Source organism: Ascaphus truei, chromosome 21 (assembly GCF_040206685.1).
Source record: "Ascaphus truei isolate aAscTru1 chromosome 21, aAscTru1.hap1, whole genome shotgun sequence".
NCBI lineage: Eukaryota > Metazoa > Chordata > Amphibia > Anura > Ascaphidae > Ascaphus > Ascaphus truei.
In genome coordinates, this window is record NC_134503.1 from 7,760,209 (window position 1) to 7,775,224 (window position 15,016).

General features: G+C 46.2%; 1 protein-coding gene across 7 annotated transcripts in view; it reads left to right on the forward strand.

Annotated features, from left to right (window-relative positions):
* Positions 1–15,016, forward strand: part of KCNT1 (potassium sodium-activated channel subfamily T member 1) — a 215,107-nt gene that overhangs the window by 111,196 nt on the left and 88,895 nt on the right. For all 7 annotated transcript variants that reach the window (XM_075578829.1, XM_075578834.1, XM_075578830.1 and 4 more), the window contains one exon: positions 11,970–12,049. In XM_075578829.1, coding sequence (XP_075434944.1) covers positions 11,970–12,049 — 80 coding nt within the window. The remainder of the gene's footprint in view (positions 1–11,969; positions 12,050–15,016) is intronic.

Here is a 15,016-nt window from a genome sequence, read left to right on the forward strand (position 1 = left end):
TAACATCCGGTTTCACCTGAAATTCTGCTCACTCCTTGTCCAGAGCCTGTTACAGATCAACCCAGCACCTTCCTCTCTTCCCAAGCCAACGCCAATTCACCCCCTCTCCCGTACACCACAGCTGCTGGCCGCACCGCTGATCCTTCGCCCATACGTGCGCCCACTGAACGAAAGGAATGTCCCATGATCCACACTTCCAGGGTCTTTTGTGCAGCTGTCTACTGAGAGGGAAAAACATGTTAATCTTCTTGGCTCCGCACGTTGCTGTGCCCTTAGGCCCTGATGTAACCCCCTATAGGCACTGGGTTTCCACCTCCCCGGTTTCCACATTTGGTCCGGCATACAGCCGTTCTCAGCTACCGCTGTTGCGGCACCAATTCTAAAGCAATGGGTAACAAATACACTGGGATCCATCCCCCTTAGCAGCAAGGCACCGCCTAAAAACGCTTTGAAATTGGTACCCTGTGAGTGGTGTTGCGTCCTGATGGATGATGAAATTGCTCCCAACCTTGGGCCTGTGCCTTACGTACCCCTTACTCAACGCCACTGGACAAACTTCCGTTATCCTCCATAGTGAGGTGGACCCACGCTCCCCTTCCCGCTTGGTCGGTTTTAGACCTGCGAATCTTGCATACTACTGACGTAGCATTGAGAATCCTGCTCGCGAAAAACAAGCCCGAACCCTGGATTGTGTAAGATGCCGCCACTAGCTCGCCAACCCTGGAGGCACCAAGAAAGCCACGGCAAATACTACTCTGAACAGTTCCCTTTTCCGCTGTACTGAAACACAGCTCTTTTGCTGCCATCATCAATACCTTGAAAAAGAACGCTGTGACGTTCGAAACGCGTTGTATGGGTCTTTTGTCACATTAAAGTGCCCTTTTATTTATTTATTGTTGAATCTGGGTCCTTCCTGCTCAGTTTTTGCTAGTGCCCTTTTGTTCTCCATTTTCCTGTTATAGTGCATATCTGTAGCTGCACAGCCTGCCTACCGCTCCTAGGATGTGAGTATTGCTTATGTTCAGGGGAGCCTGCCAATGAGTCTGAGGGTGAGTGGGCTTGTACCATCTACCACCTGTCTTTAGGATAGTACCCATACTATTGCATATTAAGAACTATATCATATCATTTTATATACCTTGGCTTAGTGGTTTGGCTCACTTTATTTCATTATACCTGCATAGAGCGCTTTAGCCTATTTTTCTATCATCAATACCTGAAGCCTGTCTGGCGTTATCGGCTCCTTACTGTCAGTTCACTTGGCTTCACCCCTATCCCAGCCTATTCTTAGGGTTCTCCTAACTATGAAATCCTTAGTTATGTCCTTGCAGATGTGCCATTTCGGAAACCCACAGTCCTGCCATCATGGCCCCAACCCCCAGCTGCCTTCTGGGCCTGTAAGAAGCTAATGATCCGCGCGCTGCTACCACGCTTACCCTCGACTCTGTCCTTTTGCTTGAATACTAGCCATGTGTGCCAAGCCTGGAGGTAGGTTCTCCAAGTGTGTGGGGCTAGTGACTTCTGGATCAGGTCCATAAGTCCGCAATACCCATCTGCCCAAGGTGACGTGGGCATGTATTAGTGTAACCTTCCTAGCACTCTAGCATCCCTGAATAAGGCTCCTCAGTGTATGGGCAGTGAGTGAAACGGTCCAGCCATGCGTCGCAGGCATACCTCTTTGGTCATTTTCTCCCGTATGACGTGCGGGTATATAGAGGCGAATTTAAGATTGCGACTTGCGAGTGTGGTTACCAAATTCTAAACATATTCTTCCCACGATGTTCCCCAAATGTTTTATATGTGTCGCATCTAAGGTCTATGTATTTAAGGACGTTCAGACCCTCTACTGAGTGCTTCTCCAGCAGGCAGCTGGCTAACACAGGTAACCTCTTAGCCAGTTGTCCATGATTTATACTTACTAGCTCTCTCCTCACCTGTAGCCTTTGCTTTTTCCCTGGCCTGAAACCCATCAGCAAAAGGTTGTGTACGTCCGTGAACTTTCCCTTTTATTATCTCACTTTGAGTGTAGATAGACGAATCCGTCTAGCTACTTCTAGGGCAAGCAGGTAAATAGTGGCTGAACCAGCCTGGGTGGTGAAGGATTGATACTGATCCCCCCGCGCCCCCTGCTTGGCGTCGCACCCAGAGCGGGTGTCTGGCTTCCCTCCTCGGCGTCCATAGAATTGATCAGCAGTACTGCCGCTCCTATCTAGATCAAAACTCACCAGTGAAGGAATGAACAAATAATTTATTAAATTACCTAAACGGATACACCAACAAACAGAAAAGAGAACCTCCTCCCACGCGTTTCAATTGAAATGGTCTTTCTCAAGGCGTGCAAACCGACTGGAGAGAGGTCCTAGCGCCGGCGTAAGTGTCCTTCCCTTTACATTAAAGTGTAAGCTCTTCGGGGCAGGGACTCTACCTTAATGTTACTTTAATGCCTAAAGCACTTATTCCCATGATCTGTTATTTATATGATCTGATATTTATTTGGTTACCACGTGTATTACTAATGTGAAGCGCTATGTACCTTAATGGCGCTATATAAATAAAGACATACAATACAATTGCTGGTACTTACGCCGTCATCCTTAATTTTTGGGGCCTTGCTCTCCCGCGCTGCTCCCTGCGTTGCACCGCTTGGCCTAGCCTTAAGTGTAAAATATACTGGACAACTAACAAGCTCCTATTGAACCCCCAAATTAACCACAACATATATATAAGCATATGAGTGTCACAGAGGAGTGCTACTGAGCATGGCAATATATATTTAAAACCAGAGACAGAACCTAAAACGCAGACAAAGCTCAGTTTTAGCACATCCAGTGAGACTCATACACGGTACAGTGCCTAAATATATATGTATAAATATCTATTAACTAAAATGGTCTTTTAGTTTGACATCTTTGGCCAAAATTGTATGTAAGCCCCTGAGCCAACGTCCACATTTCAGGGGTCCCTAACGCTAATATAAATTCTTAATAACCTGTGTAATAACAAGAAGAATGATTTATAGTAAATCTGACAATATTAGTTGCAAAGTTGTAAGTCTGATTGAAGCTTTTATTAACCTGTACATTACCAGGAAAAGCACTCTGTATTAGAGATGTCACAGCCAAACTGCAAGCAGGCGAGTTCCCCTGAGTGACTTAATAGATACCTGGCCTTAAGTGACCGGAGAATCACCGCTGTCTCTTTAGGAATTTATACATACAGGTTTTGTGAAACGTCGCTGTCACTATCTGAGTCGCTATTACCCGTACTAGACTAGGATTTATTTCCTTACCTGGAATCTCGTTGCTCGGGTTAGTACCCTGCGCTGACCTGGCCTGAAGCGCAGTGACTGGCCTCTGCGTCTGTCCCCCTCCTCGCCATCGTCTCTGCGCTGCAGTTAATCTGCCTGACACAGCGTGGCCCATGGGTGGGAGGGGCAGGGGTCCCCGGTGGCTGGGGCGGTTTTACACCAGACCGCCCGCGCCCCTGCCAGCTGGAGGTAAGTAGGTGGGGTGGTTGGGTATGGCGTGTGGCGGTATGTAGTATGTTGGTGCTTCGCTGTAGTAACCCCGCTCACAGTCTGCCCTGTACTGTGAGGGGTAAGGTTGAGGTCGCCCTGAGGGGTGAACTTGAGGTCGCCCTGCAGTACCGCTAGGGGCCTCATGGTGGCGCTGCTGCAGAGGAGGGCCAAGGTAACAGCCTGCCTCTGCAGACCTGCCTGTGACCTCCTGTCTCTTTAATAAACATGGGGAGGGAAACCCCCCCCCCCTCCCCTGCTCACAGAAGCCCGGGAAGGGAGGGTGGAGCAGGGGGAAAGGTCAGCCTGCAGCCCGCGCGCGGGAGAACAGCGCCCCTCCCTCCCCTGCTGCAGCACATGGGAGGGAGGTGAGTCATGGTGCCGAGGAGCCAGCAGCACCGCACGCAGGACGGAGGGGTGAGTGGGATGGGGGCGCGGGACGGAGCCAGATGGTCCCCGTGGTGGGGGTGTGGGGAGGTGGTATGGGGGGAGCCGGCGCGTGGCCACCCCCAGCAGAGGGGTAAGCGGCCTGTTGCAGTGGGAGCCGACAGGCGCGCTCCCCGGCCGGCGCCCTGCGGTCGGGAGATGGTAGGGGGGGGACCTGGGCATCGGGCGCCCTGCTCGGCGCGCGGCCGTCACCTGCAGAGTGGTGAGCGGGCTGGCGGCGCCGGGGCTGGCGGCGGAAGCACAGGAGCGACCCGCCCCCTCCCTGCCGGGACTGCGCTTGGGCAGAGGGAGAAGGGCGCGGGTGGCGGGACCTCGCCGAAGCGCGAACCGGGAGGGGGGACAAGGCCTGGGAGCAGGGGAAGAAGGGGTGCGGGAATAGAGGCCGTGAGGCCCCGTGGTGGAATCAGTAGTGAGGCGGAGGGACCTTGCAGGGGAAAAAGCCGCGAGGTGGCGGGGCACAGGCTGGGGGGCGGATAGAGGGGCATAAGGCTGGAGGGGGCCCCAGGGTGGGCGCGGGAGCGTGGTGGTCTGCAAGCAGGCGTCTGCACTTGCCGGGGGAGCTGGGAGGGCTGTGGGATGGGGAATGGGGATCCCTACCTGCACCTCAGCGCTGGGATCTGCGCGGGGCAGGGACACTTACCGGCTCCTCTGGTGCCGCAGCATCAGCGGCCTCCTCAAGCTCATGGGCGAGGCTGGCAGGACTCGGGGTCTTCATACAGCGGGGGGGCTGCTGCAGTCACTGCGGCCTTCCCTCGCGGTCTTGAAATGGCAGCTCAGCAGCCAGCGTTCCTGCAAGGTAAGGGGAAAATTCCGCTAGCTCTGTCTCTCTCCCCTGGGGCCCCACTCTTTATACCCTCTCCCCCCTCCCCCTGCATGGGAGGGGACAAGCAGCCTTCCCACTCCGTGTGGGAAGGGGGAGGGGGGTTAGCCGACCCCCCCCCTACCAGCTCTCGCCAATCAGGACGTCGCAGCCCTTAAGGAGCCTACGACCCCATGCTGGGGCCTCTGCCTCTTCAGAAGAAAAACAAATGCCAGCTGTAATTATGTCACCAAATTTCACCTATCAATACATGGAGAACGAATTGACCTGCAGGTACTTTAGGTAATTAGAGATTGCACACATGAAACTACAGTATTGAAGTAAAGAAATAAATTAAAAAAATGTAAAAAAAAAAGACTGAACTGCAGCTTTAAATATGTTGCCATAATGTGGTACATGTACAGTACTGTAACGCTTGAGATAAAAGAGTTAAGATTCAGTTAACATCTTTGCTTGATGTGTACAGTGTGAATTGGAATTCATAGCAAACACAATGGCACAAAATAATTTATCCGCAAAAAATACTAGATCAACACATATCCAAATTCACTTGTATTGCTTTGACACACCCACATAACGACATATATTATTACATTTTATATAATACACATGCAGGGATCAAACTTAGAACTTTCCGTTTACTGGAACCAATGCTTTACCTCTACACCACAGGCTTGGTGTGACAAGGCTGATCCTATAAATATATTTATCCTCTACAGCACATTACCATAGTGCTTGGTGTACTATGTAAATGTTAAGTTTCTTTCTAAGGTCTATGACATCACACAGTCCCTGTGGTGTAGAGGTACAGAATTGAGCTAGCATATGAAAGGTCCTGGGTTTGATTCCTGTATAATATAGTATAATTTATAAATTATAAAAAATAAATAATAATTTATAAATTATTATTTTATTATATTGTATAATGTATAAATTATTATTTAAATGTTTTATAATTTATAAATTAAAGTGTGGGGTTGCGGGAAGAAAAAGATGAGGTATAAAGACACTAATTGGGGCGGCTTCCTCGGGGAGAGAGTCAGTTAATGTTGATAACCTTCTGGCCCCCCCGCCCAAATTCATGTTTTTAGGGCTTATGTTTCCAGTTAGAGGCACACACCACAACCTGAGAAAGCCTTTGTAACAGGGGTAAGCATGTTACCAACAGCTACTGTAGGGCTGTTGGGTGTCGACCGCCAAGGAGTTAATCCCTGCCTGGAAGAAGGAGGATGAACGAGTCCAGGCCACAGGGTTGCTGTTCTTAGAGCTGTTCTTAGATTACAGAAGGGACGCTGGTTCAGACGTTTGCTACTATACGATGTGATGCACATAGCCTTTTGCTTGCTGGAGCTGTATTTTGTGTTGCTGAATAAAAGCCTACGTTTACTTTGCCAAACGCAAGTCTCCCGTCGTTACCTCTGCATGCATCGCCTACAGCCTTCTCCAGCCTCCTATCCAGTCCATAAATCGCAGTGTACAGGGGAATCCTCAGTCAGCAGAAGCGCTGCATGCAATGTGTGCAGGAAGCTTACAACTGCTCCATTAGCAACTAAACAGGTTACAAAATTGGTCTGTAGCTTTTCATTACAGTAAATAAAACGGGTGCATGGTACCCGAATATAGAGCGTATTGTTTTATCAAATCAGGGACTGTACAATCCCGTGTCAACAAGACCCCGTCGGATATTTTGTGTATTACATTTCTGAATCTTTCCAAAAGGATAAAGTGCAAAAAATAGCTCCCCCAATCAGATAGCTGTAATATCCGGAAGCAAGAAATACAATGTGCCAAGGAAGATGTGTTAGCAGAAGAACATACTGTATACAGAGCTGTTAAATACACTTCATACGAGATAAAAAAAATAGAAGCAGCTAGGAAATAAGGCCAGCCGTTTGCACCAAAATAACTTCCTTATGTAGTCATGTCTAACAATGCCTACTGTCATCTCTCCTGCTGGCAGCAAGACCTGGTAATTTACAGGAATGCCAGCAGTAATTATGGAGGTTTGCCCTCACACCCTGGTGAGGTGCCCTATGTATGGATGGGAGTGGCTACATGTTCTGAGTCCATTGTTAGTGACCTCAGAGATGTGCCTGCCTCCTGAGGTATATAAGGCACTACACTGCCTAAAGTTAGTGCGCGCACAGAAGCGGAGAAGTTAGTCTGGAAGGTTGAAGTACAAGGAGAAGCCACAAGTATAAGGTGCCCATTAGTGCCGTAACTAGTGGCCCCAAATAATCTTTAAGTGAGCTAAGGCCAACTGTGTCCAGGGACCTGGCACAGGGGTGACCTCCCTGCGGGGAGAGGAAATCCCACTCCATTGGGAGGCCGTACCTTCTGAAGGGAATCATGGAGAATGTGCGGCTGAGACGATTTACTGCAAAGGGCAGCTCGCCCACCTCTGGTACAATAAAGATGACTTGTGCAAAGAGAACCCCCTGGTGTGAGTTTGCAATTACTCTCCTGGGGCCCTCACCACCAAGAAGGAGTTCCTCATCAGGACCATCTACCTGCATCCGCATAGATCCTGATGAGGTGGAGGCGCTGCACATGATGAAAGTAGGACTCGTCACCCACTACCTCAGATACCTGTCTTGCATGACATCCCCCCATACCATCAAGCGGGAGACTCAGGAGTCCTGTTGCCTACAGGTGCACCACCATACACAGACATGTAACGGGGCTGGATAGACCACAGGGGCCAATGTGAGATTGGGTGGGTCAGACCAGACACGAACACCCGTTACACTTAGAAAAAGGAAACATGCATTTTTATTGCCGTTTGCTGCTTCCGTGTTGAAAAAAGTGAACCGTTTTCTGCTTCTGACAATTGCACGGCAGAAAAATATTTTGAGTAAAAAAATAAATAAAAACTTTTGTGAAGATGCAGAAGGAGCCCGGTATGTATAATGTGTATTTCCAGGCAGATTCGGAGTGTGTACAACCTGAGAACCTGAAAAACTGTACTTTTAAATCCTAGGGGTTTCGGGAAGTGGACACATTTTACAGGAATGGTTTGCTAGAGACAATGAATATGGGCGCAGGCTCGCTGTGTCTTGGGCTCCGTGGCAGTGAGAAGGTGGAAGCGTGTGCAATACCAGAATAATACGCGGGGAAGAGAGGACGCATGGCAAGAAGTCCATGTGTTTTGTAGCTTCGGTGCCCTGCATACAATGCAGAGCACAACCGCATGCAGAGCAGATCGTAACACAGCGTCCATGTATAACGGCAACGCTGCTTCCACAGGGGAACAACGCTTGGGATACCGATCTAGTAAGACTTGCTGTCCTCGGTGCTGCGGACGCACAAGCAAAAAGCAAGTGGATCCGGAGACAGTGTCTGCCACGATTGAGCTTGGAGGGGGGTGGGGTCCATACTTCTAAATGGGCCCCCTCCCAAGGCAGCGGCACCAAAGACCGTAAATCTCACTTCATCTGAACGTTGGAAAAAAATGGGGGTGGGGGTTGATCTCAACTCAAGGGCCACCAACAGGTCAGGTTTTCAGGATATCCCAGCTTCAGCAACGGTGGCTCAATCAGAGGCTCAGTCAAAGTTGAGTGTTATGGTCAAATCCTTTTTTGAAGTGGGTGAACCAAGTTGTAATCCCAGTGTCATATCTCCTTGTGACTCACAAAAAATAGATTGTAAGCTCTACGGGGCAGGGATTCCTTATGTCTGCAAAATTCTACATACAGCACCATGTACACCTTGTGCTACATGAGGGAGGAAGCGAGAACATGTAATATATTTATTAACAGTACCTGCCTTTCAATTCCCTTGTCTATGGAAGCATAATTGAAGTCCCCGGTCCCTAGGAATGGATGCATCCGTTGTAATTGTACAAGTTTGATATTGACGCTAAAGGATAGTTTAGCTAATGAATTGCATCTTAAAGCAGCAACACAACCCCACCCCCACAGAAAGCCATCGGTTTAATATTCGTGTCTTACCTGCTAATTATAGCCAGCTGGGGTTTTTTTTTTTTTAGTGTTGAAAAATCATTATTTTCTTGAGCTTCTGCCGTTAATCTGTAGACGGCGCTGGACTCTGGGGTGAGCTCCATTTTAACCTCCCAGACACCTAATAATTCCAATGCTTATATATCCTGTACCAAGCACCCGATATTGAAAATAAAAACAGAGTCGGAGTTTAAAAATACAAAACAGCGACGAGCACAGACTGCTTTGACAGTTCCTATTTGATACAGAAACTCTGTTGAATTGGCAGATCTAGAAAGGGAGAGAGATTGCCAGGCACCCTGGTTAGCAGGCTTGCATGCCATCTGGTGATAATATTTTGCCTATCAGTTCTAACGTTGTTTTTTCATTGGTTGCTTTACTTCACATTGAGTTGGGTGTGAACTGCAAGGATCAGCTGAGCAGGTGTCTTCCTAATTGTGTGATCTGTCAGAGCAAATACCCCTTCTGCATGCTGAGAAGCATTGCAAGCACCTCCAGTTACCGAAACAGGTTCGAGCGCTCAGTGGGCGAGTGTCAAGCATCAGCTGTCAAGCTGACAATGCAATATATCAAAAACAAAGGGCAGATTTTCATTTCCAAGTCCCCCTGTTCCTCACAGGGATTGAAAACATCCAGTGATTTCATTCCAAAGACATCATAGAGCTCTGGTTTCCATAGAACAGGGGGGCCCAACACCTGTCCTCAAGCTCCCCCACCAGGTCAGGTTTTCAGGATATCCCTGCTTCAACGCAGGTGGCTCAATCAGCACCTGCTTCAGCACAGGTGGTTCAATAAGTCCCTGCTCCAGCACAGGTGGCTCAGCCTTTGACTGAGCCCCTGATTGAGCCACCTGTGCTGAAGCTGTGATATCCTGAAAACCTGACCTGTTAGTGGCCCTTGAGGACGGGCGTTGTACAATGCAGGACATGGAAGAGCGCACACAGGCTTACATTACATGATATCACTACATGTACCTCTGAAATCCCTGGATGCAGAATACTGTTACCACAGTACCTGATAACAACACCCCACAAATACAGTAAGCTGGCTAAATAGTGGCATAGCATTGCCAAGAGGGGGCAGAATAAATCAAGCTGTCCGTGTCTTTACACCCCCGTTACCCTGGAAGAGAAAGAGGTCGTTTTAAAGTGTATCCTACAGTGCAGAGAGCCCCAGCGCATTTCAGCCCTGATAGAAAAGAGAAGACCCTTTTATCCATAGAACGACAAGGATTTACCGGGAGCACATTAGGCAACGAACTCCCGGTCAAAAGTGTGTTGACGATCCGGTTCTGCTGTTGTATCCCATTTCCTGGTCCGTTAGCCACTGTAGTTTCAAGAAGCAGAATGGAGCAGTACTTCCATTCAAGTAAATGGGCCATATGTTATCTTCCAGCTGTGGAAGGTGTCTAATGAAGAACATTGCTGAGTAGATATGGCCCACAATTGGTTTTCCCCCCTTAAACAGTTTAATTTTCTTTAGACTGGTGTTGCTGTTACTACTCTGCTTAGATGATAACTTACTATACAATGTAGATGATATAATGGCCTTGATGTGGTGCAAACATTTGACAGTATAATTCTTTATCCCGATTGGAAAGTACTTGGTCCACAATACAGATGGAAAGTGCTGGTCCCCGCATCCTGAATGGGATGTTCGTGTAGAATGTGGCTCTCTTCTTCTGCAGGAGATCCGCTTCATATTTATAGAGAAAAAACAGAACAGGTAGCGCTAACTAAATCAAATATTGAAAAACAATCTAAAACCTTAAGTATGGATAATATCTATACATGAGGGGCTGCCTATGATACAACAACTGACCCCCTGGTCAGAACAGTGTACAAGGAAGAAAAATATGTATCTGTGGCGCCTACTAATAACAAAAAAGGATATAAAAACCAAGCCTGTTGGACGATCAGGAAATGGCTCCAGGTGTTGAAGAGAATGCTTAAAAAAGAGAAAACATAATACATAGCATAATACAGTATGGTAGGTGGACTGACAACATACAATACAGACATATAATACAGATATCAATCAGCTGGGAGATCAACAGGTGAAAAGTTAAATTAAAAACATTTAATAAAACATTTCATAAAACATACATGGAACATAAGAAAAATAAAAAAATATTTGAACTAGGTCAGGTCGACACACTGCAACAATGGTTGGAATGTGGCTCTCTTCTTCTGCAGGAGATCCGCTTCATATTTATAGTTGCAAATCCTGAACACGCCAATTTCCAATCTAGTGTAAACTAACCACACCCCATTAAACAAAATTCTTTCTCTTTAGTTATTTATAACATGTGTTACCAGGAAGTGATACGTGCAGTTACCTCTCGTTTTCACATCTGTCTTGGTGCTGGGGTGCGTAAAGTGGGGGGGGGGGGGATTTTTCTGGGTGGGTACGACTGCTGCAGAGGCACCTCGCTCCTCTCCACGGCATCGAAATGAAGCGCTCGGGGATCACGTGAGGCCCCTGCCATGTCTCCTACCACGTCTTCGGCGACGCATCGCCATGGCAACGTGGGTTCATATGACGAGACGCCATGGCAACGCACGTCAAATTACGTTGCGGGTCACGTGACATCACGTCGCGTGACCCCGAGTGTCATTTGACGCCAGATTTTTGGAAGGGGGGGGGGTGCGAGCACAGGTGCTGGCTGGCAGGGGGGGTGGGGGGGCGCAGCTAGTCCCTGTGCTCATACCCCCCCCTGGAGCGCACTCTGTGGGGGAATTGCAGGTACTATATAAAAAATAGCAGCATTATCCTTATACAGTGTATGATATTAATTGTGTGGGGAGATCTTTCTCTCTGTCTCTCTCTCTCTCTCTGTCTCTGTCTCTGTCTCTCTCTCTCTCTGTCTCTCTCTCTCTCTCTCTGTCTCTCTCTCTCTGTCTCTCTCTCTCTCTCTCTGTCTCTCTCTCTCTCTCTCTCTGTCTCTCTCTCTCTCTCTCTCTCTCTCTCTCTCTCTCTCTCTCTCTCTCTCTCTCTCTCTCTCTCTCTCTCTCTCTCTCTCTCTCTCTCTCTCTCTCTCTCTCTCTCTCTCTCTCTCTCTCCCTCTCTCTCTCTCCCTGCTTCAGCATAAGTCAAAGACTGAGCCACCTATGCTGAAGCAGGGCTATCCTGAAAAGCTGACCTGTTGAGAAATGGAGTTGACCGCCCCTGAACTACAGACTTGAAATGTTAATTAAATATAACCAACCTTTTCCTTTGTTTCTTGCAGGGTACAAGTCGAGTTCTACGTCAATGAAAACACATTCAAAGAGCGACTTAAACTGTTCTTCATCAAAAACCAAAGATCAAGTATGTTTCAGAAAAAGGAATTTGCTATCACCTAGTATGTCTGAAATATGTGCAAGCAGCACAGCAGGTATATATATATATATTGGGTCGATCCCAACTATTATCAGAGCACGCAATAATATTACACACTCATTGTGTATTTGGTCAATTTTGTAGCAAAAGTGGAGCAAAGAGTCATTTTCACTGTGTCAATTAGCATCCATGTACCAATTGTTACTCCTGATGCATCAGGTTGGATGTGGGGGGGGGGGGGGGGGGTGTCAATCTCTGCATACTCTATTTAAAAAGAGCTAAAAAGGGTTCACCGACCCAAGGGGTGTGTGTGTGTATAATATATATATAATACACACACACCCCTTGGGTCGGTGAACCCTTTTTAGCTCTTTTTAAATAGAGTATGCAGAGATTGACACTCCCCACATCCAACCTGATGCATCAGGAGTAACAATTGGTACATGGATGCTAATTGACACAGTGAAAATGACTCTTTGCTCCACTTTTGCTACAAAATTGACCTAATACACAATGAGTGTGTAATATTATTGCGTGCTCTGATAATAGTTGGGATCGACCCAATAGAGACAGGAGGAGAGTTTTACGTATTTTAAATGTTCAGCAGGGGTATCTATGTATGTATGTATGTATGTATGTATGTATGTATGTATGTAGCACTGTCCATGTACATAGAGCTTCACAGCAGTAATACACGGACATGATATTATAATACACAGAGGGAATAAGCTCTTCAGACATAAAACTAACATTAGAAAAAGGAGACCCTGCCCTGAAGAGCTTACAATCTACGTGGTAAGCTTTTTGGGGCAGGGTCTCTCTTTCCTATTGTTACTTTCATGTCCGAAACGCTTATTCCCATTTTGTATTATAATATTAATAACAATATAATATATTATTGTACATCACTGCTGTGAAGCACTATGTACCTGGATATATATCTATCTATATATCAATATGAATATAATAAAATACTTCATATTTTGTATGAATCTGTGTTTGAATGAGTTAATAGATTGAAAGCTAATTGCATACACGGTTCTTTAAGGAATGAGTACCTATTCATGGAAATATACTGCCATCTATTGGTGTGTTGGTGTAGTGTTATTGAATGACAGTATGCATTGATTGCATTGTAGTACGGGGTGTTCTGTCAGTGTGCTGGTTGGTGATATGTGACAGATGTGGTGAATACATTGCTGTACACGCAGTGTCCTGGTTGTGTTCCTTAATGCCTTTAGGAACAGAATGGGTGAAGAATTGTCATGATATGAAACTAACTATATTTGGTTTAGAGCCGTTAAAGTGAGAATTGTTTTTATTTTTTAACATAGGATGGAAGCAGGGGGTCTCCGGAGCTAAACCTCACTAATGGCAGCTCCCGGGACCCTCTGCTTCCGGAGATACAGACCTCCATAGAGGCCGCTCTGCTCGAGCTAGCAGTGATCAGGTAATGGCCGCTGTTCGAAGCACCCGCGTCCTGCGAGCCAATAGGACGCTGTGACCTCATCCGGTGCGACTTCCTATTGGCTCGCGTGACGCGGGAGCTCTACATTTGCAGGAGATAGATAGTAGCGCTACGTACGGAGGTACGTATCTCCGGAAGCAGGGGGTTCCCAGAGCTGAAATTAGTGGGGTTTCACTCCGGAGACTGCCTGCTTCAATCCCCTCTTTAAAAAAATCTAAAATTTGCTAACACATCGCCGGATTGGATAACTCCTTTAAAGCTGCAGCCCAAGCAATATCCTACATGTGTATTTTTTTTAATAAATCAGTTCTGTACTGTGAGAAAATACTTGTAGCATTTAAAAAATATCTCTGACATTTTTTATGTATTATAATACAGTATGTATTGTCTTTTTTTCAACCTCATCTACTATGTAACTATGTAATCCACACAATGATAAGTAATTAGCTAAATTGCCGATCAACCATTCTCCTGTGATTGATCAGCGGAAATTTTGGCTGTGGGGTTCACTAAATGGCTGCAGAAGAGTATTGACTCCGTATCTGTGACTTTGTAAATGGTTGCTATAGAAACAAGAAAGTCTTGTGACATAATACATTAACAATTTAATTCAGAGTGTTTTTTTTTTTTTTTTTTTTTTAAACGCTACAAGTATTTCTCATAGTGCAGAACTGATGTATTTTTTTAAAACACCTGTAGGATATTGCTTGGTCTGCAGCTTTAAGTTACAATTTCACACTGAAATATTCCCACTACAGCTATTTGCCACAATTAAGTGACCTGAATTAGAAAAACAGCCAACATTAATAGAGCTGACACATTGCTGACATTATCTGAGAGCGTAAAATTGTCGTGCTACTTAATAGCTGTGCATGTAAATCAATATTGTGGTTCAGAGGTCTGCTTGGTGAAAGTGTTTTTTTTTTTTTTTAACCTTCCAAGGTGAAAATAGCATTGTAGCATTGCATTGAATTATCCAATGCTGAATAGATTTCATAGAATACAGGCAGCTGTGTTTGTAGGTCAGCTGGCTGATAATTCTATGTCTTTTTAAAAGAATAAAACATTCAGGGAAGAAAATGACCTACTTACATTTCTATTCAAAATCCGTGGTCAATCCTTGGCAAGCTTAGAAAGGTTGCTAAATCAGTATGTGTGTATAATAAAACTCCTGACCTGTTCCTTGTAAATAATTTACTAAGCTTGATAAACCGCATTGGTATCACATCCTTAAATACACAGACCTTCCCACTGGATTTAGAATGAATAGGACATTCCAAAGGGACCTTTTTTGAAGCTGAGTGATGAGACATGTTTAGTGTAACCATGACAACAGTCTGGACCAATCATATTGCAGAATTTCTGAAAGGTCCATGTCCAATTCTGATTAGTAACCCAGACTTGGTAAAAAAAAAATCAAAACAACAACAAAATCATTCAGAAGTGACTACAGCTCAATAACCTACAGTATGGGTACAGAATGCTGT